At 35.7% G+C, this 26,528-nt stretch overlaps 1 protein-coding gene across 1 annotated transcript in view; it reads left to right on the top strand.

The window, feature by feature from the left end:
- ODAD2 (outer dynein arm docking complex subunit 2) overlaps window positions 1-26,528 on the top strand; it is a 217,122-nt gene that overhangs the window by 73,434 nt on the left and 117,160 nt on the right. The window contains exons 11-15 of the mRNA XM_069086371.1: window positions 15,824-15,970; window positions 17,297-17,506; window positions 20,889-21,134; window positions 22,691-22,801; window positions 25,835-25,989. Of these exons, the coding sequence (XP_068942472.1) occupies window positions 15,824-15,970; window positions 17,297-17,506; window positions 20,889-21,134; window positions 22,691-22,801; window positions 25,835-25,989 (869 nt within the window). The remainder of the gene's footprint in view (window positions 1-15,823; window positions 15,971-17,296; window positions 17,507-20,888; window positions 21,135-22,690; window positions 22,802-25,834; window positions 25,990-26,528) is intronic.

The raw sequence follows: 26,528 nt of genomic DNA, 5'->3' as shown, positions 1-26,528 counted from the left end.
CTACAAGGGAACAGGTCGTTGGGTTTATTTGTGTTTATTTTCTTCCAAGCAAATGTGTTTGAAAATGAGTAGGAGTAGGAAGAGATAAAATAGGAATGACTGAATGATCCTTCATTGGTACAATTTGAAAACATTCTAATTTTTCAGAATGCTCACAAAATGGTAGTGGAGGAATATGTTTTCTTTCAAACTCACTATCCCTTTCCCCCTCCCCCATACGCAAAAGAATGGGAAAATAAGTCCTGGCAAAAAATTATATTCTCTGGGGAAGTTGGTTTGAAAAGGGAGTGTGGGGTACTACTTCACTTTAGTTAGATAATGCCGTATTCGGAAAAAGTAAGACTAACACTAGAAAATCCTTTGACATAATTGGTATTCAAAGGAAAGTATTTGGCTAACATTTGTGGCTATGGATTCTCAAGAGTTTGGCTCTTACTCTCAGATGTTCATTCAAAATGATTTATAATCCTTTTGGGAGTGTGGTCAGTGACAAAAAGAGTAGAACTAAATCCTAAAATGTGGAAAAAACTAGCTCTCCTTAATGTGAAACTGCTTTTTAAAAAAAACCAAGCAGAAAAATCCCACAAAAGAATCTCAATTTTCTGAAATGGATAATGATTTGTGAAGGCTTTGCTTTTGCTAGGAGCTACTATCCTAATGACCCATGTGAACTTTCAAAGTTGGCATAGAAGATAATTCTGAAAAAAAATTACCCAAACACAACTTTTAGAGGAATTCACTAGAATTGATTATCTCTGTCAGTAGAGAAAAATTTCTGTAGTTTGGATGTAAAGTAATATAACAAAAGTGAAAGAGAGCAAGTGGAAAAAAGAGAACTGATTAATATTAAGAAACAGCAGGAGAGATACTTAATAAAAAATGAATACATTTTTGTGTTGAGAGTATGAGCAGAAAATTGATACCTACCAAAAAAATTTAAAAAGACTGGATGGCAAGAATAGTAGAACAGCCCTTAGAATTTCAAGAAGCTCTTAGTGAGAACAGTCATATGTATGCTAAATAAATTCTTCCAAAGGATATTTTAGTTTTAATAGCCTAATTATTTCAAAGTGAAATGATTTGTCTTTTCATCCCCTCTCCCTAATTAATTATTTTGCTATGAAGTGATTGGGGTTTTTTTAATCCCCACTGCCTAGTACAATAAATTATTGGGTACATAATAACTCTTTTTGATTGATTGATTTTCATTCCTCTTTAACATATTGTTAATATTGCATGGTGTTTTGTTTTTGTAGTCAGATTAACCTTGAAGAGTTCACTGAATTCATTCTTTTGCATTGGTTTTCAATCTCATTTGATTATTTAAAAGGGAAGTCATTGAGGCTCTAGGTATAACCTATAAGAGATTCATGTTTGACCCTTATAATTGATGAGCTTTCACAAAATTTTTTACCTCAATACTTCATCTTGGCCTCAGGGTAACTATAGGTTCTTGAAGATTATCCCAGTGGAGTAAAATATTCTGGCATGTTCCATAAAGATGGAAAGGTTTTATTTATGGTCTCAATGACAGACTGCATCTTTTGTCTGAGCCCCAGTCTAAGTACAGAAAAGCAGATTGACCAGTAGGCAATTGATTTCGTTTTTTTTTTTTTTTTGGCCATGGCAATCCAAGAAATATAAAAATAAACAAAGTTTGCTATGGTCATTTACAATCTCATCCCATTTCCAAAGTAGTGCTGATGGAGTAGTTGGAAAAGAACCCAAAGAGTCCTGGGAATCTAAATTTTTTGTCTTTGTAAAAATATTAATTTAGAAGCAGGAACTCTAAATTCATTCAAGTATGCTACTGGAGTAACAGAATCAAAATAACATGAACATTCTCATTATAAATGAAAGACAGAGAATGGAGAGATTGTGGAAGGGACTAACACAGAGGCAAGTTAATGAGTCAGTGCAGTTGTTTTTCTCATGCTCAGAGGCAACAAGCAACATAATTTCATAAGGTACTTGTTCATCTTCCCTTGTAGTACTCACGATAGTAAGCAAAGAGAACATCAGAAAGATAGTTTATGTGGCAACATCTGTTTCAGTGGATAAAGAATGTAGAGAAAGTCTATGAAAAACTTGATAGTTCAAATCAAGACAACTTATGTTTGATGATGTAAAAGTGGTTGTAATTAGATTCAAGACAAAGAAGTCAAGAACCAGACCAAATTCATGCAAAATTGTATGCTAGGAGTGATAGAATTTTAAGAGAACTAGGGAATCATTTTTCTGGAACATCTCAAAGAGTCAAAGATACCAAAAGAATAGGAAAAATTACAGATTATATTACTAATACCTAAAAATTATTATTAAGAAGGAAGGGCTACTGACCCTTATGCCCACTTTCTTTTCTCTATAGAATCTTTATGAAAATTATTTTTGTACATGTTAAAATTTTATTTGATAAAGCTTTAAAAAGTAGATGTTTGAAGAACATTTTCTACTAAGATTCCTTTTTTTTCAGTCACACAATTGACAGAAACATAGACAATACAGATCCTATTGCTTATTATTTGCTGATGACAAAAAATGAAACATCTCTCTTCTTATGTATGCATGCCAAGATCATCCAGGTTTCCTTGAAAGATGCAACTACATAGCCAACTATATTTAATAGCACTCTGATTATTGATTTCAAATGAGGCATAAAGTAGGAATAGTTACTTGCTGAAGGTATCTTGGATTATATTCATTTGATTATTTAAAAGGGAAGTCATTTCCAGTCTTGGATTATATTTGTTTCAAAGCTCAAATGAAAAAGAGTCCCTATAGATAACAAATTGTACAGGTGTATTGTTTTGCAGATAATGTTTTGCTGATTGCTTCTGTTTCTGAACATTACAATGCATCCTCCATGAAACCCAGAATGATCTAAGAAATCAGCCTTGCAATACAAATACAAAGAATAAAGCCAGACAAAATGTATATTGACTAGATTATGATATACAGTTGAATGGACAACTTAATGAAATAGTCAATCAGAGTTATAGGCAGGCATTGTGGACAAACATTGATCTGGGCATAGAAAAATAAGGAAAAGACAAGACTATATTGTAATTGGTGAATTGGCAACACTTTAAATGATCTTAAGCTGCTCCCTGATACAAAAGTTCATCTTTTCAACATTAGTATTCTCCTATGTGGCCAGGAATCATGGAATACCATAATCTTTGAAGGATCAAAATTGAAGACTATTCAAAGAACAATTCAAAGAACACATGGTGGGCATAAGTAGACTGCTGTAAATGATCAGTGATAACATGTAAGAATTCAATAATTCAAGTCAACAAATATTTACTAAGCATCTATTATATGTAAGGTGCTGTGTAAGGCACTAGAATTGAAAATAAAAATAAAATTGTGCCTGCCTCCATGACATTTATTATGAGAGAATACTACATAGTAGTAGATGTACATAGATAAATAAAAAATATTTTGAGGAAGGAAAGAAAAGCATTAATAATTTGAGGTATCAGGAAAGAAAGAAGACCTGGAAGAAGTTAAGCAGTCTAAGAAATGAGGATAGAGTGCATTCCAAATATGAAGGACAGCTTTTTCAAAGGCATGGGAATGAGAGTTGAAATGCTAAGTTTGGGGAATAACAAGTAAAGAAATTTGGTTGGAAGACAGAATTCAAGAAGGGGAAGATTTTGAAATTAGTCTAGAAAAGTAGTCTAGAATCAGACTATAAAGAGCTTTAATGACAAGGTTAGGAATTTTAATTTTTTTCTGGAAGCAACAGAACCACGGAAGGTTTTTGACCAGGAGACAGACAAGGTCAGATCTGTGCTTTGACAGATGCTAAAGATGTCTCTAAGGAAATTCATGACCAGCACAGGAAATGAGCTGGTTGAGCTGGTTATGTAATGAGAGTTAGGGATAACAAATGGACAGTTGAAATGTTATTGGCTGTCCACAAAATAGTTAACACCTCAAAGTAGGTCTATAACACATCAACATAGAAGGTTATGGAAGAGAACCATGGACTAAAATCACACTGTATGGGTTGCATTATACACTGGTGAAGGAGTGCTCACATTGATGAAATCTCAGATTCATTAAAGTGTAAATAATTTTTGAAGGCTACTTGAGGGAAACAAAGCTCATATGTTCTATTTGAGAATAAAAGTGTGTTTTATAGTGATTTATTTCATCGTCTTCCAAATCCCTGGTTCCTGTTTGTTGGGTTCTTCTGAATTTGAGGGACAGTTAGTTAAAAGTACTATATGTGCTACAGTCTTACTCTCTTACTGTTTTCATAGATCCAGTTTCTTTATGGAATCTGGAGATTTTCTACTTTGATTTCTTATTGAGAAGGCTTTTAATTTTTTTCACTTAAATGTTTGTGCTTAGATTTAAATAGATATTATTTACTATATTTAAAAAGTTCCATTTACTCCTATATTTTCTTAAATTAAAAAAATAGAAATGGGTACTGAATTTTGTCAAAAACCTTTTCAAAATCTATTGATACAATCATATGGTTTTTATATTATTAGCATGATTTATTGTATTTATAGTCTTCATGTTGAAATAATCCTGCATTCTTGATTTAATCTTAACTTGGTCACAATGCATAATCTTTCTGATATGTAGTTTTACCTGATTTGATAATATTTAAGTTAATTTTTTTGCAGAAATGTTCATTAAGGATATTGCTTTATAGATTTTTGGTATAAAAAGTACATTCATATCATAACAAGAAATTGAAAAGATATCTTTTCTTACTTCAAAGAGTTTATTAAAATATTTGATGATTCACTTATAAATTCATTTGTTTTTAGAATTTTTCCTTTGGAATTAATTTATGGCCTGTTTTTTGTCTTTTTTGATATTTGATTAATAAATATTTTTGTAAGTATTCATCCCTTTCCTCTAAGCTATTAGTTTTAATAACATATAATGGGACAAAATAATTTCTAATAATGCCTTATCCTTTTCGTTTGTTGTGAGTTCTTTTTCATTTTTGATAGTCAATTTGTTTCCTCTCTTTAAAGCCAGATTAACTAAACTGATCACTAATTTAATTGTTTTTTAAAGGGTTCTAGTTGTTTTTTTAAAGCTATTTTAGTGGCGTTTCTGACTTCCAATTTTGCTTTCAAGTTTTATTAGTCTCTTTTTAAATTTTCAGTATTTTGCTGATTAGAGATTTTTAATTTGTTATTTAAGTTTTTTGAAAAAAAATTGGATGCTTGATTCTTATATTTGTCTTTTTCTTTCATTAATAAAAACATTTAGAAATATACATTCCCCCAAGGTCTATTTTTAGTTGTATCCCATAAGTTTTGGCATGTTGTTTCATTATTTTGTTTTCTATAATAAAATTTTTTTTTGTTTTCCCAATTTATTCTTTGTCCCATCAGTTCTTTAGAGTTATATTATTTAATTTTCAATTACCATTTTTCCCTTTAAGGACCCTTTAATGAATATAATTCTTATTGCATTGGTGAGTTTAGTATTTCTGCTTTTTTACATTTTTAGAAAAAGAATTTATTCTCTAATATCTGGCCAACTTTTGTAGAAGTGAAATATATAGCTTATGAGTGTATAAATTCTTTTATATTGCCATTCATTAATTACCAGAGACCTATCCTCTTTTTTTTTTTACTATCTATCACCTCTTTTTAAAAATTTTCTAATGTTATATTAAAGTCCTTAACTTTTTTTCTCATTTATGTTTTGGTTAGCTATGTCTAGGTCTGAAAGGAGTACATTAAGTTCTCCCATATTGTAGTTTTACTATCTATTTCTCTTTCTTATTCTCTTTTCCTTTCCTTCAAGTATTTAGATGCTATGGTATTGGGTATGTATATAGTAATTATTTCCATTTATTCATTATTTATGGCGTTTTTAAGCAAAATGTAATTTCCCTGATTATCTCTTTATCAGGTTTGTATTTACTATAGACTTATTTGAAATAATGATTTCTACTCATGATTTTTAAACTTAAGCACTTTAGCCCCTCATTATAGCACTGTCACTGTAACTTTGTGTTTCAAGTGTGTTTCTTGTAAATGACATTGTAGGATTCTATTTTCCAATCTATTCTTCTATCCTCTTACCTTCTGAAGATAGGTTCATTCCATTCACTCTTATATCTATAATGATTGTGTATGTCCTTCCAACTTGTCCTCTTATACGTTTTTTTTTCTCTCTCTGCTCCCTTTATCCTATTTACAAAAAAGAAGAATGTGGCAAAATAGAGGGAATTTGTCACTTGTGATACATAAATGAAATGGCCTATTTCTGTTCCATCATGTCTTTTTTCTTCCCCTTGCCTTGCCCATGATCCTAGATTTTTACTCTTCTTTCCTTTCCTTTTAATCCCTTTGTCCCTGTTCCTTCCCATTTTCCTCTTGAGTATGATGTCTTTCTACACCAAATGTCTGTGTGTCTGCAAGTGTATAATTGTATTTAATCTTTTGTCTAGTTCAAATATAGATTCATGGATGCCTGTTCTCCCCACCCATTCTTCCATGATTATATATTCTTCATCTTTGTTATGTGATAATGATATTTACCTCCCCTTACTTATTATTTCTGTCCTAGTTTAGTTCCCCTTACATTTTTATCTTTTCCTAAGAACATCAAAACAATACAAAACAACCCACATTTCCTCTGTAGCTCGTTTCTCATCCTCCTATTAAAATGTAAACAATTTGTTACCCAATATTCTAATTTCTTTTCTTTTTTTGCCTTTTGGAGGGCAATTGGGGTTAAGTAACTTGCCCAAGGTTACATGGCTAGTTTTTTTTTGTGTGGATGTTAAGTGTCCAAGGCCGGAACCGAACTCAGGTCCTCCTGACTCTGGGGCCAGCACTTTACTCACTGCGCCACCTAGCCAGCCTCAATTCTCTTCTAATTTCAAAAAAGTCTGTACCTTTCTGTTTCTCTTGGTGCCCATATTTCCATTTTAGAATGTCAACCCAGTTCTCACTTTTTCATCAGGATTGCTTGGAAATCCTCTATTCCATTATAAACCCATTATCCCCCTTGTAGGATAGATTATGCAAGTATAACTCATTTAATTGCACTTTATTTTATGGCACTTAGAAGATATTGTGTTTTTCACAAATCGAAGGCTTGTGTCAAAATAGTCGATTGGTACAACTTTTCTAATAGAATGTGCTCACATCATGTATCTCTGTGTCACATTTTGATAATTCTCATAATATTTAAAACTTTTAAATTATTATTATATTTATTATGGTGATCCGGATTAGCGCTCTTTGATGTTACTATTGTAATTGTTTTGGGGTGCCACAAACTGTGCCCACATAAGATGGTGAACTTAATCATTGAATGTATGTGTTCTGACTACTGCACTGACCAGCCATTGCACAGTCTTTCTCCCTGTTCTTGGACCTCCCTACTCCCTGAGAGGCAACAGTATTGAAATTAGGCCAATTAATAACCCAATAGTGGTCTCTAAGGGTTCAAATGAAAGGAACAGTCAATCAATGTGGCAACCTTAATTGTCTTATTTTAAGAAATTGCCAGCAGCCACCACCTTGATCAATCATCAGCCATCAACATTGAGGCAAGACCCTCCACCAGCAAAAAGATTATGACTCAGTGAAGGCTTAGATAATAGCATTTTTAAGCAATAAAATATTTTTAATTAAGGTTTATACATTGTGTTTTTTTAGACATAATGCTATTGTGCAATTAATAGACTACAACATAGGGTAAATATAACTTTTATATGCCTTGAGAAATAAAAAAAGTTCATGTGACTTGCTTTATTGTGATATTTATTTTATTGTGGTGTCCTGGAACCAAACTTGCCATATCTCTGAGAATACTTGTATTCAGTTTTTCCAGATAATTTATTCTTTCTTGTAATCTTTTCTCTTTTTCCTTTTGAAATATCATATGCTAAACTCTTCTCTCCTCTTATTTTTAGTGTCAACTGTGAAATTTTGAATATTCTTTACTTTGTCTCATTGGTACTTGAACATTTTGTTTTTTGTTGCTTGTGGTATTTTTTCCCCTTGACTTGGAAGTTCTGAAATTTGGCATTTCTGAGAATTTTTATTTTGGAGTTTCTTTCAGGAGATAGTAGATTGTTTTCACTTCTTCCTTTAGGGTCTAAGAGTTCTACATAATTTCCCTTTACAACTTCCTGAATCAAGTGTGGTATCAACACTGTTTTTGGTCATCCTTTTTAGATAGTCCAATCATTCTTAAATTGTCTCTCTTTGATCTGTTTTCCAGGTTGTTTTGACATAACATTTTAAAGTTTCTTCTTTTTTTCAAACTTTTGATTTTGTTTTTACTATTTTTCATTATTTTTATTGCATTGTTGTTTTCTGTCTAGGCAATTTTCAGTTTCAGGGCACTTAGTTCTTGCGTGAGGATTTTCAGTGTCTATTCTAAGGTATCAATTCTCCTTGCCATCTTTTCCTCCATAGGAATTCCATTTTGTTTCTTTTATTTTGTTTATTCCAGGTATTCCTCTAATCCTTTTGGCCAGGCATTTTCTTCCTAGAGTCTTTACTTGGACTTGTGGGGACTTATTCTTTTTGGGGTTTACTCCTGGGTGTCTCTCAAAGTAAGGTATTTCCTCATAGTATCCATAGTTTTCTTTGTTTTGTTTCTTTCAACAGCTATATCAAGGTTGGGGTGGCAGGTGTCCTATGCTTGGGCCAGGCTGCGCAGCAGAATGGCATAGCCAGGGTCATTTTGGCCCTGGGTACATTTGCCAAGACTAGGCCTCTCTTTCAAGGAACTCTGGGGCCACTCTGCTGCTGGGATATGCCTGGAACCTCTCTCTTCACAGAGCTCTAGGACATTCTCCCCAGTTAGTTTCTGCTTAGAGTCCTTCTCCCCGCCCCCCCCCCCCCCCGCCTCCGTTGTTGGGCTTAGGTGCTATTCCTGTTTAGTTCCCACCAAGGCTTATGGAGTCTAGGGCCTTTCTTATACACATAGGTCCAGTCATCTAGTGAAGTCCCAGTACCTGGCTAGAGCTCACAGTGACTGTCCTGAAGAGGCTCCCGTCATCATGACTTTGGGATGCTAAGGTTGATCTTTAGCTGGGGCCCTTTCCTACCTCTGATCTTAGAAAGGCTGCTAGTACCATTCTTATGCTGGCTGGAGTTCCCTATAACACTCTGTGGGTCCCCACAGTAACCCCCCTGAGATTCTTTGTGCTTACCCTGCACTTGACTTTTCAGTTACCCCAGCTTGTCTGTCTCAGGGTCTTCACAGGATTCCAGGGTCCTTTCAGTGGATTCCAAAGCTTAGTTTAGTCAAGTGACCTTAATATTTCTCTTTCACCATCAACAAATCAGAAACAACATGGTGTATTGGGATAGCATAACAGGCTTGGGGTCAGGAAAACCAGGGTTCAAGCCCTGTAATATTGGTCGTGTCACCTTTTCAGTGTCCCCAGACAACTCTCCAAAACTCTTAAGTAATAGAAGTGTTAGTTTGCATCGTTGGAAAGAGTTTCCACACTGGCAGTTCCCCATGGCAATGAATTCATGGGTATAGACCCTCCCTCCCCCCAAAAAAGCCAACAACAGATATGTACCCTATATAGCTATAGAATGTTATGCTGGACCACAGAGATTAAACAATATGTAATATATAGTCCCTGACCTTGAGGAACATATATCTTAATTAGGAATAGCAAGACAGAGACGTAAAAAGTAAATGTCAGGTAGTTTATGTTAATAACCAGTGAGTGTTCAGGCAAATGGAACATGACTTACCTTGTAGGTAATAGAATATTGGGGGAATGAATGAATGGAATAGAAGAGCATTTATTAAGCACCTACTATATGCAAAGCACAGGTCTAAATGCGGTGATACAAAAAGAAAATCAAGACATTCCCTACTCTCATGAAGATCACATTCTCATTGAGGGAGACAACCATAAAGAAGGATGTGTGTTTATGGTTAATTCATGGCCCACATAAAGACCAAGTGACTGATCCTAGTGTTCTGATTGGGGTGGGGGAAGGGAGGATCTCCTGGTACTTTCTTGCCAATTGGTAGTCTCCCTGGTCAGTCCCCATTGGCAGGGAATAAGTTCTGAGGGGAAGCATGGTCCCCAAAGGCTGTTGGTCCTTGAGAGTAGGTTTAGTTGGGTTTGGACTGGACCTTAAAGAATTGAGCAGTACCTATCTTATTGCTGTCACTGGAACCCTATGTTCTGTGCTGAGGAGGATTAACAGTTGCAGATTTCCACATATTAGATCATTGTAGAGCAATGTCAACATCATTGAAACAGTAATTTTTAATGTTCACTAGCCCTGGTTATTATCTGGATGTTTTAAACACAACCAGGCTATGATCCAAAGACTTTAGACAATTTAAGAAATGTGGCAGAGGATTATTCCATAGCTGTCATATTTGCCCATAACTCATCTCTTAACAAGATGCAGCTTGACCCCTTATATTTTAGAAATTGAAGTGAAAAATCAGATTTAAAAATGAAAACAAACCATCCAAAGGGTTATGCTCATAAGGAAAAATTATTTTCTAATGTATATTGTCATAGATGGCCTTTTATCATGCTTTTAAATGTTAAAATGGTCTTTTACATCAGTTTGTGAGATATCTTGAAAAAGGCTGTCTGAAAGAGGAGTTGATAAAGAGATTAAAAATCTTACAAAGTCTGGTCTTACTCTGAATTTTGAATTGCTGACTGTTTTTACTGTTTTCTTTTAATAAAATGTTCTTTTTGAAATGTTTATTCATCTTAAAAGAAATAAGGAAATAAATGTGCCTTTGTCTGATTGATGCTTTCCAATATTTATTTGGTAAATTACTGGAATTGATGTAATGATTGTCTTAATTCAGAGAATAGTCAACACCTAATAAATATTTATTAGCATTGTAGCAGAATGTTAAGAGCTTTGGACTTGGTTCTGTCGCTCACTATTTTGTGATCCTGGGCGAGTATAATCTCTTAGTACCTCAGTTTCCTGATCTATAAAACACGCATGTGATGACTTCTTAGGTCCCTTCCAACTCTAATTCTGTTCCTAAGCAACTGGTCTGTGTCAGCCACCATTCTTTCTAGGAGCTAGAATTACAGTCATAAAAAATGTCACCAACCCCTGTTTTTATGAAACTTAACATTCCATTTATATCTGACCATCTTTACTTGTATTTATAGGTCCAATTTAAAAAAAAAATGGAATCTGTAGAATTAAATTGGCAAAAATAACCAGTAAACTTATACTCCATCCCCAGAAAAAATGTTAACCTTTTAAAGTCCACAGATGATTATAAAATGCCTACTACACGCAGAGCAGTAAGTTAGGTTTTGGTTACAGATATATTCTTTAAACATTGATTTAGACTTAAATTATTAAAAAATTATTGTTTTTTTCAAATGTTCTGGTAACAGTATAGCAAACCATCTCATTAATTAAATATAATTGACATAGTTTTGTAAGTCTGATGGTCACCATTTAAAAAGACTTATTGTAACTAATAAAAGTAGAGTGTATTTTGCCATTCTAAATGTATTCTTTGTCTCTTTTTTCTATCCTTTGCTTCCTTGAGGTACATATGACTTAATTAAGGCATGGTCCTTAAGAAAAAAATCTAGCCCATAAACCCAGATAGCTCCAGACTTTGTGCAGCCTTTCCTCATTTAAATCCAATTCACTTGCATGTCATGGCATCACCTCCCTTGATCCTCTTTGAGAATGAAGGACAAACAACAACATGATTAATTGGTGTAACAAGACAGATATATAAAAAGTAAATATTAGGTGGTTTATGTTAATAACTAATGAGTGTTCAGGCAAATAGTTATGCTTGGGGCATGGTTAGATACCAGTTGTTCTGAACAAGGTCTGGGTATTTTAGTGCAGTGGTATTAGGCTGAAATAGAAATGGGGGCCACTAATCCAGATAGAATGATCCCTGCTGTATGCATATTGATGTAGTTTTAAAATATTTATGTTTGACGTATCTTTATTTATTTTGTTAAATATTTCCCAGTTTTATTTTAATCTGGTTTGGGCAGCATTTGGGGAGGGTTGTGGGCTGCATGCAGCCCGTGTGTTTGACAGCTCTGTTTTATCGCATTGCTAACTCAATGTGAGTCAGCAACATGATGTGGCAACCTCAAAAGCGAGTGTGATTTGGAGCTGCCTTCAGAGTCATTGCTTCCAAGCATAAGATGCTGGTCTCACTGGGCTCTGCCCTCATCAGACCTCAGCTGGAGTATTATGTTCTGTTCTAGGCTCTGTGGTTTAAGAAGGACATTCTTACAGCATTTATGAGCTCCAGTGCCTCTAAAAGAGTTCAACCACCATGGTGAAGTGCCTTGAGTCCATTTTATATAAAGATTAATAGAAAGAACTGAGCCCATTTAGCCTGGAGAAGAGAAGACTCAAAGGGGGTGGGTGGGACAGCATAACCAGCTTTAATTATTTGAATGGCTATCAGATGGAGGAAGGATTTGATTTGTTCTCCTTGGCCCTGGAAGGAAGAGCCAGGAACGATATGTAAAAACTGTAAAGAGACTACAGGCTCAGTGTCAGGAATGAACAATCTAACAATTAGAGCTGTGCAGAAGTAGAATGGTGTGCCTCCCATGAGGTGAGATGGTGGGTGTTCCCTCTTTGGATGTCTTCAACAATGGCTATTTGTCAGGGGTCTTAGAGTGCGGATTCCTTTTTTGTGTTTGATGATATAGCTACTGAGATATGTTCAGCTCTGAAAGCCCATGATTCTGTGATTTTAGGGAGTCCCGTCCATCTTGAAAACCTATGCTCCTATGCACTTCCAATACTGATTTTCATGGTTAAAAAAACCAAACAAACAATGAATACTATAGGTGAAGTGTCATCATCTGAGCCCTAAATTTGTTTTTAAATAAATTACTTAATGTTTCTATAACATAACAGGGGGAATCATTGTAAACCTCATATCATATCAGCTGCAAACTTCTTTAAACTATATATGGTAAGCTTCTTACATGAACATTTTTCTAGTTATAATGCTTTTTAAGGAGATTATATGACTTTTTGCCGACCCCAAAAGCTCTAGTTACTATATTCAAATTTGTTAGAAATTGTTTTATCTATTGCTCTGGTATGCATCTTGTTTTAGAATTCACATTTTATTTTCAATTAATTTATTGGCTATTTATAAAAAAAACATTATGTAAGATGGGATCAACATTTTAAAGCCAAATCTGCATTTAATTTAAACACATAAAAATTGATTGTTCAAGTGCCAGTAGAATTTATTTTGCATCCAAAAGATCAGATTTCAAAGAGCCTAATGGCATGAAGTAGATTTTGTGTGAATTTAATGAGGAGCTAATCATTTCCATGTTTGTTAAACTTTTTTGTATAAGGTTTTGGGCAATGGCTACATGTAGAAAGAGAAATATTTGTTGTGATCACCAGCAGTAGTGCATGGACCTAATGTTTTGGAAAAAAAAAACATATGAAAATATTTTAATGTGGTTTCCTTTTGAATACATATTAAGCTATATAAGCTATGCAGAGAACAAAAAATGCATTTATGATGTCCATAAATTATTTTATTTTTGGTAAATATGATAGACTAAGTAGATATATTTAGCTTTTAAAATATTTAGGAAGTGTTCAAGATCATATCTGTCATTATATATATAACAGATAAGTTCTATATGTAATATTATTACATAATGGACCAAATGATGGACCAAAATGCAATCCCAGTTTAGAGAGGTTTTTTCCTGATTGGAGAATACTTGAATGGAATGATGGCACTATACACTTGAACAGGAATGAGAAACTGTAACCTCTATACCTGGTTACCTTCAGACAAAGCCCATAGACTAAAATGTCAACTTTCCTTTGTCTTGAACCACTTCACACTATTTGATTCAAGTCAAACTGATTAAAGTATATTCTAAATACTACTTTAGGCATAGTAAAGCACATTCCATTCTTCAGAAGATTTTTAGAGAAAAAATGACCAGTGGACTTCCCTAAAAAATTGTTCTAAGGAAATCTAATTTTGAGTTCCTGATCCGTCAGTCATGATCAGTAATCTCACAAGCTCCCTCTCTCTTTGGCTTCGCACAGAGTGGGGATTTTCATAGATGTTTGTTCAATTAAATTGTTTTCTTAAATATTTTGTATCCCACTGCTACCTCACAAAGGTTAAGTAATGAGAAATCCACCGTTTTTCCAATTTGCATATCTCTGTCAGTAGCATCAACTTTGAGTGCTCTCTGCTCACAAACATGCAGATATATTTGATTCTCCATCTTACCTTCAGGCTTTACTCACTGTTCTCAGGGATTGCTGCAGCAGCCTCTAGCCTCGTTCCCTGTCTCCTATTACTCTCTGCCCTAGTCTGTTCCTCATGTAATCATTATAATAATGTTTTCAAAGACTATTTTCATAATACTACTACCCAGCTCAAGAACTGATGATGGTTCCTTCTTGCTCTATAATATAAAATATAAATTATTCGGGGTGGCTAGGTGGCACAGTGAATAGACCCTGAAGTCAGAAGGACCTGAGTTCAAATCCAGTCTCAGACACTTACCGTGTTTCCCCAATAATAAGACCTATCCTGAAAATAAGCCCTCCCCTTACTGTGTAAGATTCCTCTAAAATAAGCCCTCCCCCAAAAATAAGCCCTATTGAGATTGCTACTGTAGTGAAGGTGATCCCCTGCGCTACACGCTACATTATGGTACCCTCTGTATGCACCGTCCCCCCTCCCCCCCCGGGTGAAACGCACTCCACGCTCCGAGCTGCATCCAATCAGAGCTGCAGCAGTGAGCGTGTCATCCTGTTCTTCCCCAGTGATTTGCTTATTGAATAAAGGTACATTTTTTTGTTCACATTTACCTGTTTATTAAAATTGCTGTCAATGTTCATTAAAATAAGCCCTCCCCTGAAAATAAGCCCTCTGGTGTTTTTCTGTCCAAAAAAAAAAAATAAGACAGTGTCTTATTATCGGGGAAACATGGTAACACTTACTAGCCGTGTGACCTTGGGTAAGTCACTTAATCCCAAATGCCCTGGCTTCCCCTCTCCAAAAAGCAATATATATATATATACATATATATACATATATATATACGTATATATATATATATATATATAAATTATTCAGTCTAACATTAAAGGTAGCACTCAACACCCATCTCTCCACTCTTATATTTTATATACTCCTTGGTGAAGACCCTCTGGTTCATCCAAGTGGAAGTAAATATAAGATAGCCAATGGGGGACCAGGGAAGGTTTCATGAAAGAGATATCACTTGACCTTGGATGAAGATAAGCATTTTGAGCAGCATTAAATGAGGGTTGAGTGCATTCCAGACATGGTGGCCCATTTCAGTGAATGCATCATTGTGGTAGATATAATATTGAGTTTGGCTCTATGGTTTGGCCAGAATGAAAGGTGCATGAAAAGAAGTAGTCCAATAATAATTTAGTATGTTAAAAAAATAGAAATATGGTCTTAAATGCCTGAAAAGGTGTGGAAAATAGGTATACTAATGCACTGTTGGTAGAGTTATGAAATGGTACAAGCATTCTGGAGTGAATTTGGAACTATGCCCAAAAGGCTATAAAGCTGTGCATGCCTTTTGACTCAGCAATACCACTACTTGGTCTGTATCCCAAAGACATCAAATAAAAAGGACACACACAAGTATGTATAGTAACAGATGAATTCTGAGTGCAGATCAAATCATATTTTTTCACTTTTCTTATTTTTCTTGTCTTTTTTGTAAACATGGCTAATGTGAAAATATGTTACATAATTTCATATATTAAAGAAAGAAATAGGTCTTGGTTAATTTACAGTTGTATATTATGTTATTTTGTAGGGAGGAAATCAGACAGCTACAGTAATCGCATTGTGTTCAATGAGAGATTTCAACTTAACCCAAGAAACCTGTCAGTTGGCTATTAGAGATGTTGGGGGTTTGGAAGTCCTAATCAATTTGCTTGATACAGATGACATTAAATGTAAGGTGAGTAGCTTTGCTAGCAATGGGTGATGCATCTCTTTTCCTGTATTGTCTGACAATAAGTAATATACATGATAGAGTTTATGTCCTGATTGGAAACATGGAAAGGATAGTTCTTTATTAAAACATATTCATCATTCATTCATTCATTATCAGCCAGTCAGTTAACATTTATTAAATGCCCACTATGTGTCAAGCACTGTGCTGAATGGTATCCCTGTCTGCAAGAAGCTTACAGTCAAAGAGGTGAAGACAACTCACAAAAAGCAGCTGAGAATCAGGTGAGGAAAGTATGGGGTGCAAGGCCATAATTGACCAGTCAGGAGTAAAATGAAGAGATGGCGGGCCTGGGCGCCCCCTTTGGGGGAAGCTTTGCCTTCCCCTCAGAAGGGCAGAGGGTACCAAGAGTGCTGGTGAGGTCTAAGTACCAAGGCTGATTCAGCTTTGTAGGATGATACAGTTCCTCATGGAGCATTTATTCAATAAGCATTTGCTAAGTGTCTAATGTGTTTTCAAAGAACTGTATTCAGGCTACAAAGACAAGAACAAAACATAAAACAAAAAATTCCTGCCCTTGGTGGATTTATATTCTGTTTTGGGGAAATTATAATATTTATAAATCAATACAAACTATATACAAAATAAATACAGGTAATTTTGAGGAGGAGGTCTATAGTACTTGAGGTGTGGGATCCATTTTACCTGCTTTTACACTTTTTATGAGGGAGTTAGGTGGCAATATGGCTAGGGGGCTAGTCATGGAGTCAAGAAGGCTAAAGTAAAAAGCCCATTTCAGTTACTTACTAGCTGTGTGACCTTGGACCAGTCACTTTGCCCCATTTACCTCAGTTTTTCATCTGTAAAATGAACTGGAGAAGGAAATGGCAAAGCATTCCAGGATCTTTGCTAAGAAAATCCCAAATGGGGTCAAGAAGGGTCTGACATAATTGAAACAACTAGACAGCAACAACAAATCATTGGGTATTCTAAGACAGGAGTGAGGATGGTTTATTCCAAGCACAGGAGGTAGAGTATATACAAAGGCAAGGAGATGGCAGATGGAAATATAGGGGTGTGTGTGTGTGTGTGTGTGTGTGTGTGTGTGTGTGTGTGTGTCTGTGTCTGTGTGTGTGGCTGTGTGTGGGACACCAAGTAAGAGTTTGGTTGGATCATAGTGTGTGGGGTGGGAAAGAATATGAAATTAGCTTGGAAAGATCAGCTACCTTCAAAAATGAAAAAATATTTTACCTTGGCATGGGAATTATTTTAACATAGACTTTGTCATGTATTCTTAAGTGATCTTTTGCTTATAACATTTCCCTCATTTAGATTGGTTCATTAAAAATCTTGAAGGAAATTAGCCATAATTCTCAGATCAGACGTACTATTGTTGACCTTGGAGGTTTACCAATTATGGTGAAGATACTTGATTCTCCGGATAAAAATTTGAAATGTTTGGCAGCTGAAACAATAGCTAATGTTGCCAACTTCAGAAGAGCCCGGAGGACAGTGAGACAGCATGGTGGCATCAAGAAATTGGTAAGTAGCATAAATATTATGATGAATGGGCTAAATGCTACTGAGGTGTGAAATAAAAACAATTATTTTCAGCTCATTGAAGTAATGTTTTATTAGTTGGGGTCTAATTTAGCTTGAAAATGAGTTCTCCTCCTAAAATTTCTAATTTACTCTTAGGGTATAATTTTATCACCTCTCAGGGTATAGCTCTGTGTGTGTGTGGTTTTAAAAGATTCTTTCCATTAAAATCATATTTCCTTAATATGATCTTTTCCCAAGTATTTACATTAACAACACTGGCACTTGGCATCCTTTGCTCTACCTACCACCTAAGTAACTTCTGCTCTTTAAAAGCAATATAGAAATGTTCACTACTCATTAATTCATTCCATCATCTTCCTAAATATGAACCAAAATTACTTTAAGCAATATTGTGGTTTTAATGAATAAACATATATTAAGCTGGGTTTGAGGCAGCTAGGAGGTACAGTGGATAGAGTGCCAGGTCTACAGTGAGGAGGACTCATTTCCCTGAGTTCAGATCTGGCCCCTGACACTTACTACCTATGAGACCTTGGACAAGTCACTTAACCCTGCTTGCCTCAGTTTCCTCATCTGTAAAATTAGCTGGAGAACAAAATGGCAAACCACTTTGCTATCTTTGCCAAGAAAACATCAGGTACGGTCATGAAGAGTTGTACATGACTGAAAAATAACTGAACAACAACAATAATCTAGGTTTAGAAACATAGCAAAAACAACTATGAAAGGCTAGTAATTCTCAAACTTTTGGTCATGGCCAAAACTTTCCTTCTGTGTAAAACTTCAGTTGAACCCTTTGAGTTAAATAGAAGAGATAGGGAAATGGATAGGAACTGTGAAATCTGTGGGGTGGGGAGCTCTTCTAAGGTAGGTCAGCACCTACTCACTCACAGTCTTAGCTGCTTAGAGCAGTGGAAAGTAAAATGACTTTTCCAAGATCATACAGTTAGTAAGTTTCTGAGCCTGGTTTTGACTCCTGTCTTCCTGACTCTAGGTCCTGTGATCTGTATGCTTGACATGCTTGACTCTAGTGAAATTAAAAACAAAAACAACTCTTATGAAACATAAGAAATGGGGAACAGGGACTGGATTTGTCATTTTATTTGTATACAGAACTCTCTATCAAAGCAGGTCAGTGCCCTCTCTGCAAATTTTAGTTTTAGAGGGTTTCTTGGGCCACTGAGGTCAAATGATTTACCCAGGGTCTCACAGCTAGGATGTGTAAGAGGTGAGATTTGCATTCAGGTTTTTTTACCTTTAAAGTCCACTGTGCCATGCTGCCTTTCATGTAACAACAAACAAAAGATGATTAAAAGATAAAAAGATTGGGGAGATATTTATAGCATCTGTCATATGACAGATGAAACTTGGCATCTGAGATATATGTGTTTACAATGACCAGTGGTAACTCCTAGTCAATAATGGATGAATAGTTAGAGTATGAATAAGTATGTATTAAGAGCAATGAAATTTAGGGGCAGCCAGGTGGTGCAGTGAGTAAGAGCATCGGCCCCAGAGTCGGGATGACCTGGGATCGAATCTGGGCTCAGATACTTAACACCCACACAGAAATAACTGGCCGTGTAACCTTGAGCAAGTTGCTTAACCCCAATTGCTTTAAAAAAAATAAAAGAGCAATGAAATTTAATCCTGGCAAGAGAAAAAGGTGTACAAATTCATTGTTGAAAGAATTTCAAACTTGAACCTTTTTGGAGAAAAAGCTGGCAGTAAAAGTTATAAAAAATAAATTGTATGCTTTGACCCAATAATTCCATCATTGGCCATGTGCTCTGAAAGTATTATCAATAATTTTAAAAGAGCTATCTTTTCAAGGATTTTCAGAGCATATGAATGGCAAAAAACTGGAAGCAACTGCATTCTCAAGCTTAGGGGAAGAGTAATAGAATGGAAAACCATAATTCCATTCACACTGACAAATATGAGGAATAGGAAGAAATCTAAAAGACCTTTGTGAAATAATGCAAAGCCAAAAAAGTAAGTAGCCATATACGAATAAACACTGTGAATTATATGAGAGGAAAAGTGGATAAGAATGAATGGACAAACAAAAAATCATGATAAGGGTAAGAGTGATCAAACTGTTATGATACTTAATACGTTAAATTAATTGAATTAACCAACATTAGTTGATTGGAACAGTGTTTAATATGTAAGTTACTGATAAAATATTTTTTAAAACTCTAAACATTAAAAATGCTTGTAATTAATTTTACTGACAAATTTACTAATTAAAATGATTAATTTACTAATTTTAAATTTAATTTTATAGATTTTTCATTCTCAGAATAATCTTATTCCAAGTGTAACACTATTATGAACTTTTCATTTAATGTGAAGGATGTAATGTTTATTATCAAAAATATTTTATGATTGAGAATAATTATTAGATGCTGTAGCTCACCTAGAGATGGTTTGCTTGAACAAGACACATATAACACAACCAACAAGGAGAGAAGAGACGAGTTTAAAGAAAACTTCCCTTCGGATCCTACTGTCTCACCAGACATCAAAACTGCCGTTCAGGTTCAGCGCTGGCATACTAGATAATTTTGGTGAACTGAGGCAGCTGCATAGGTGAAGGGGACATCGAGAAATGGGCAGCACTCTTCTTTTGAGTTTTATAATACCTGATGTGAGATGAATAAGTAGCTACTATACCCAGTGGCTTCACGTTATTCTTCTCATCAACATTAGCTAAAAGATCCGAATTATCAGCGACTCAGAAGAGCAGGTGCAAACGTGCTGAGCCAGAATTGTGCCTTTTGTGCTTCCTGCATACCATCGGCATCTCTGGTGCTGACAAGTGTTATTTACTCATTGTTAACATCACCACCTTCTGCATAATTTTTCCCTCGGGGAAAGTTGGTAAACATCTCAGAAATCTCTGCATTGCTCTTAACTAACATGAGTTTCTCACTTGCTAGAATCAATCATATTGCATAAATATGATGATTATATTTAAAAGTATTGCATGAAGGATGTAGAACCTTAATGGAATGGAACTCCTTCTGGGAGAGAATATATAGTTACCTCCCATAATTTTGTATTTTCTTTTTACTGGCAGCTATTTAGCACATTGTAAATTCTTAAATGTACTTATTACTGATGGCAGTAATATTGGTGACTTTATGGCTATTGAATTATGTTTGTAGAAATATGGAGCAATCGCTAGATTCAGAATTAGAATTCTGAAGAGCCTCCAACATTTTCTAGTTGTTTGTATGTCCTTAACCTGTCTCAGTCTTGGTTCCTTTATCCATAAAATGGGGATGACAGTATTTGTACTACTGAACTGCAGGGTTATTATTAGATGGACGGAAAGACTTACCTGTTCTTTCAGGTTGAGCTGCTGGACTATGCCCAGAGCAAAACAGAGCCAATGCACCGCCATTGCCTGTATGAGACCAAGGATGTAGAAGTGGCCCGATGTGGGGCTTTGGCACTGTGGAGCTGCAGTAAGAGCCATGCAAACAAAGAAGCCATTCGGAAAGCTGGGGGCATCCCTCTCTTGGCTCGCTTGCTGAAATCTTCACATGAGAACATGCTAATTCCTGTTGTAGGGACCCTGCAAGAATGTGCATCAGAGGTATACTGCACCAAATTTGTCCACCTTGCTGTCACTTACTATAGAGTGAAGAAAGTTCAAGGTTCCTTGAACTTTAAAAAATATATTGCAATGATTATAGAGAGGTTTTTGGATAGATGTCTGTGGTTCATATTCAAGATAATTATTGGATATACTAAAATTTTTGGAGATTGCATTTTATTGTAATGAGCTCACCTTTTGGCAGAACATTGTAGGGTAACCTATATCCATACTATATCAAGTAATTGAAATTCTCTTGGAAGACTGTCAGATTAGGATGTTATAAGTAAAGACTAGACTTGTAACCAGGCCAGAGCAACCAGGGCAGACATTACCAGGCACTGCCAAATTTATGTGAAGCCAACCAATCTGGAGAACTCATGCCCTGAGTCAACGCTTTAGGCAGTCATAGGAGAAGCACCCATCGTGCATAGATGAGTGATGACAGACTCCTGAGATTAACTGCTTCCACACATGGCTGTAACTCTTCTTCAAACATGCCAATACCCAGAGTGATGGTTGCGGGGAGGGACAAGTGAATAGAAGAGGAACTCTTCTCCACCAGTACTGCCCGTCATCCCAGGACCCTCGAACCAGCCACACACAGCCTAAATAGCACCTAGGTAGCAAGAATTGTGAGTTATTTATGATTTTCTACCCCAGTGTCTGGAAAGTGTCTTCCTCCTCCCCCAGCCCGGGATACCTTTTTTTTGCCTTTTACACTGGGTGAAAGTATTCCCAGTTATAGCTCTGGTCAAACAATAGTGGGAAACTTTTATTATACTGTTCTAGGGAAAAGTATTAGCATTTGCTTATTATTTTATATTGGGTTTTTAGCTTTGTAAAGTAGTATTTGGGTGGTAATGGTAGGCATCTAAGTCCATTTAATACTGAGCTCTGTTAAAATCAGATTTTTCCAAATTAACTAAGTTCTTACTGGGAAGCCCCAAAGCCCCAGATGAACACAAAATTTATATACCGCTCAACTGGAAAGTGAAATTTCCATCAGAAGGATTGGGTTTTAATTCAAGAAAATTTGATGAAGTAGTTTAACAAAATATTTATAAATTTTTATTCAAATTCTGATTTCCTACCACAAATGCAGAAAATGAAAATTGGGCAGTCTGCATAATGGTCTCTTATCAAATGCTCTGTTTTCATAACAGACTACTGTCAGTGAAATAGGAGAACTGGGCTAAATGTATAAGGTGAGGGAGTACAACAGGAATTTTCACAATACTCTTCTAATATAATATGTGGGAGGGGTTAAGAATGTCACTGTAGCCCAAGAGCAGCAGATGACTACTAGCTACCAGTAGAGATTTTTTTTTAACTTCATCCCCTCCCAGGATCTGGCCTGACAAAATTTTTAGTGGGAGCCCATGACAAATATTTTACTAAAAAAAAATCAGTTGTACAACTGATGTGGGAGCTAAATTTTTTTTAAAAAAAATTTATTTTCTGATAAAATTTCACTGACTTTTTAATTACTGTCCACAAATGCATATGACATATATGTATATGAGATAAAATTGTATTTTAACTTCTATTTTTAGGAACACTACCGTGCAGCCATCAAAGCAGAGCGGATAATTGAAAATCTGGTGAAAAACCTGAGTAGTGAAAATGAGGTGCTTCAGGAGCATTGTGCCATGGCCATCTATCAGGTGTGACCAATGACCTTCCCAGCTGGGACTGGTTAGATTCATAGAATTTTATAGCTAGAAAGGACCTCATCAGCCAACCAAGTTCAACGTGTGCTTTAAAGGAACCCCACCATAATATTCCCTGATGGGTGGTCATCCAGCCTTTGGAGGGAAGCTTCCAAAGAAGGAGAACCCACTGACTCTCTCAGGAAACCTATTCCACCCTTTAGGGCAGCTCCAAGTGCTAGGAGTCAACCTAAATTCAACTTTTTTCAACTTTCACCCTTCACCATAGGGTCTGCCCTAAGGAACTCTAAAGAACAAGTTAGTACTTCTATGTGAGAGCTGTTCAGATACTGGAGTGGAACTAGTATGCTCTTGCCCCTCCCCCTCCCTGCCTCCATTCTTCTGTTCTTCAGGTTAAATTTAGCCTTAAACAGATCCCTTAAACAGATAAGAGTACACCAATGTGATAGCCCACTAACCTACTTAAGGTGAAGATTTGATTGATATTTGTATTTCTAAGAGGTGTTTTCTGTGGGACATTAAAAAGCACTATATTGATTTAATTTTTATTTTAAATATAAAAACTATAAATGAACTATAACATATAAAATAATGTATTGTTGTAGAGTAGAGATTGTTTTAAATTCAATAAATTAAAGGAATTATTGTGAACATGATAGATATAGTAAAATTTGTAATTTAGTAAATTTTGTCTAGTAAAATTTGTCATGATTTCATCAATATAGGAAGCTCCCAGTGAGGAAACTACCACTCAACACCTATTCTGCAATTTAAAATCTTAAAGTTTCCTGAACTGCTAAAATATTTTATTTTATTATAAATAAGTGCTATAGAATCCTCAAGTACAAGTTTATGGTGTTTTAAAAGCTCTATATACATTTTTACTTTATTAAACTCTCTCTGTTTCTCTCTGTCTCTCCCCCCCTTCTCCCTTTCTTCCTCCCTTTTCTTTCTCTGTCTTTACCTCTGTTAAAACTGTGTCTTTTACAATAGCTTTGGAAATACATTCTAATGAGAACAAATACATGTGTATTTATTTTTTGTTCCCTTATTTTATTCTTTTATTTTTTAAACATGAATTTTTTTTGTCAGGTAGGGGAAAGATGGTGGAAAGTAAATATGTTCTTTGAAACATTAATGAGTTACTTCCCATCTAATCAGGTCAGGTTTCTTAGAGGAAGTGGCCCTTGACATAACATCAACTAAAGTAGTTAAGTGGGTGGAAAGTAAAATGCTATTTGAGCCTAAAAGAAGCCATTAGAAAAGGTACATAAATAAGTAGGAGAGGGATTAAAATATCCTTGAAATCTGCCATGTGCCCACTGTGTGTCATTGACAATGATTATTAGATGTAAAGATTGGTAATTCTGCTTAATTTATAATGAGGCACTTGTATAATAGCCTATAATTTGGATTCCATGAAACACTTGCAAAAATATTAAGTTTGCTATTCATAACACAAATCTTGGATGGTAGGTCTAGAGCTGAAAGGAATCTCAGGGGCTATTTAGTTTAATCCCCTCATTTTACAGATGAGGAAACTGAGGCCCAGAGAGGTAAAGTGATTTTTCCAAGGTCACACAGGTAGCAAGCATCAGATGACTTTGAATACAGGTCCTCTGACTCCAAGGCCAATGATCTTTCCACTTTCATCATGAATGCTGAAACCAGGAGATACCAATAGAATATAACTTTTATGCCTTTGCATTATATATGAGGCCTAGCTTTCAATTTCCTTTTGAGTATACTTCCTAAGCACCACTTTTTATTATTTATGGCTTATATAACCTGGGAGAAGAGTCAGTTGATCACAAAATGTTCATTAATTTTATTTCCAATATTGGACTAAAATGTGATAGGGTATTTAAGAATGAAAGATGAAAGTCTGTAATTGGAACCAAAAGGTCCACATACTCTATCACTGAGACACTGTGGAACACTCGGGCAGATTACTGAATTTTGCTAGCTAGGCTTTCCTAGACTCCCATAAGAATTAGCCCTCCAGGGTGGCTAGGTGGCACAGTGAATAGAGCACTGGCCCTGGATTCAGGAGGACCTGAGTTCAAATACGACCTCAGACACTTAACACAAAACCAGCCATGTGACCTTGGGCAAATCACTTAACCCCAATTGCCCTACCTTCCCCCCTCTGAAAAAAGCAAAAATAAAATAGAGTTAATCCTCCATTCTCAAAGTTCATAAAAGAAACAGAAGAGACTTGAGAGGTCATCCTTTTTTAATACTGAGTAATGCTTAGGTCATAGGATAATAGATGTAGAGTTGGAAAAGACCATCAGATCCAACACTGTCATTTTATAGAGGAAGGCACTGAGAGACCCAGATACATATGAAATAACTTCCTAAAAGCCATACAGAGCAAAGATTTGAACTCAGATCCTCTGCCTCCAATCACAGCCTTTTCCCACTGCAATATACTATCATGGTATATGAAAGTTCTGACCAGGTTTTGCTGATGGGGATTTTGTTGATAATGATTGCTGCATGTGTAGGGGGCAGTGGTAAGATTGGCTCATTTCCCTCTGTATGGAAGCATAGCATAGAACTGAATTCTGAGGTGAATCGGTAAGGAAGCAGAAAGTACTATGTCTTCCCAGAGTCTGTTAAGTGGGAAGCATAGTTGTAGATCTGAAAGAATTATAGTTAGTAATGGAAGAGACCTTGGATGTCATTAATCCCAGCCCCTTCATTTTACAGATGAGGAAACAGATCCAGAATTGGTTAAGTGTCTTGTCTAGGATCACATGTCTGAGACAGAATTTGAACTCAGGTCTTTGTGACTCAAGTCCTCTAGCTGACTTAAATACAGACCTTTAATAGTGATTCACACTATCACCTCCCTGCAGGGAAAGATGGTGCTCCCTTTTCAGACTCTGCAGGAGGAAGAAGCCATAGGATAGGAAATTTTATAACTACTAGAGTTACTTTTTCAACTAATGAGGAATGTTAATAGATTATATAATTTGTTAATATCTAATAGGAGCTTTTGCCCTTGGTGCTTTTGTCTAGTGTGCTGAAGATGAAGAAACTCGGGACCTGGTTAGGCAGCATGGTGGCCTTAAGCCCCTTGCAGCCCTTCTTAATAATACAGATAATAAAGAACGACTAGCCGCAGTCACAGGAGCCATATGGAAATGCGCGATCTGCAAGGAGAATGTCACGAAGTAAGGATGAAGCATTTAATTTTGAGTGAAAACTTCATAGAGATTAACATGCCTTCTCCTAATGTAATATTTCCTAAATATAGAGATAAGTCTCAGGTCATTATATACCTGCCCAGCAGGTCAACCCTGGGCTAACCTGCTAATAAAAGGAATTCTTGGCACTGTAGGAGCCCACCCTAGCAATGATTCCTCCACATGGGGAAATTTTCCTTCCCTAGGGCCAAGGTAACTACTGGTGTACGCTGACTGGGTAAATATACTGCTTGGCTCTGTGGGCAGGCAGCCTTTTGAATTCAGAAATGCCTCAACTTTCCCTGATGAAGATTTGGAACCTGGGCACTTTTAGGGAGGAGGGATGGGAAATGATGGTTGTGGAAAAGTCAAAATGTTCATTAATTCCTATTGATCCATAGAAATAGCTAGCAGAAAAATATTATTCTTAGATACATATTTTCAAATATGTTTAATAAGTAAAAAATTAAATATAGATAAAGTTTAAGAGGCATTTTTATTTACTGTGATTATTTTTTTAACTACTA

This window comes from Petaurus breviceps, unplaced genomic scaffold (assembly GCF_028583685.1).
Source record: "Petaurus breviceps papuanus isolate PSGF00001 unplaced genomic scaffold, PetGlider_PUasm1.0 178, whole genome shotgun sequence".
NCBI classification, from domain to species: Eukaryota; Metazoa; Chordata; class Mammalia; order Diprotodontia; family Petauridae; genus Petaurus; species Petaurus breviceps.
The sequence above is the reverse complement of the archived record's forward strand: the minus strand, read 5'-3'. Positions and strand labels throughout refer to the sequence as shown.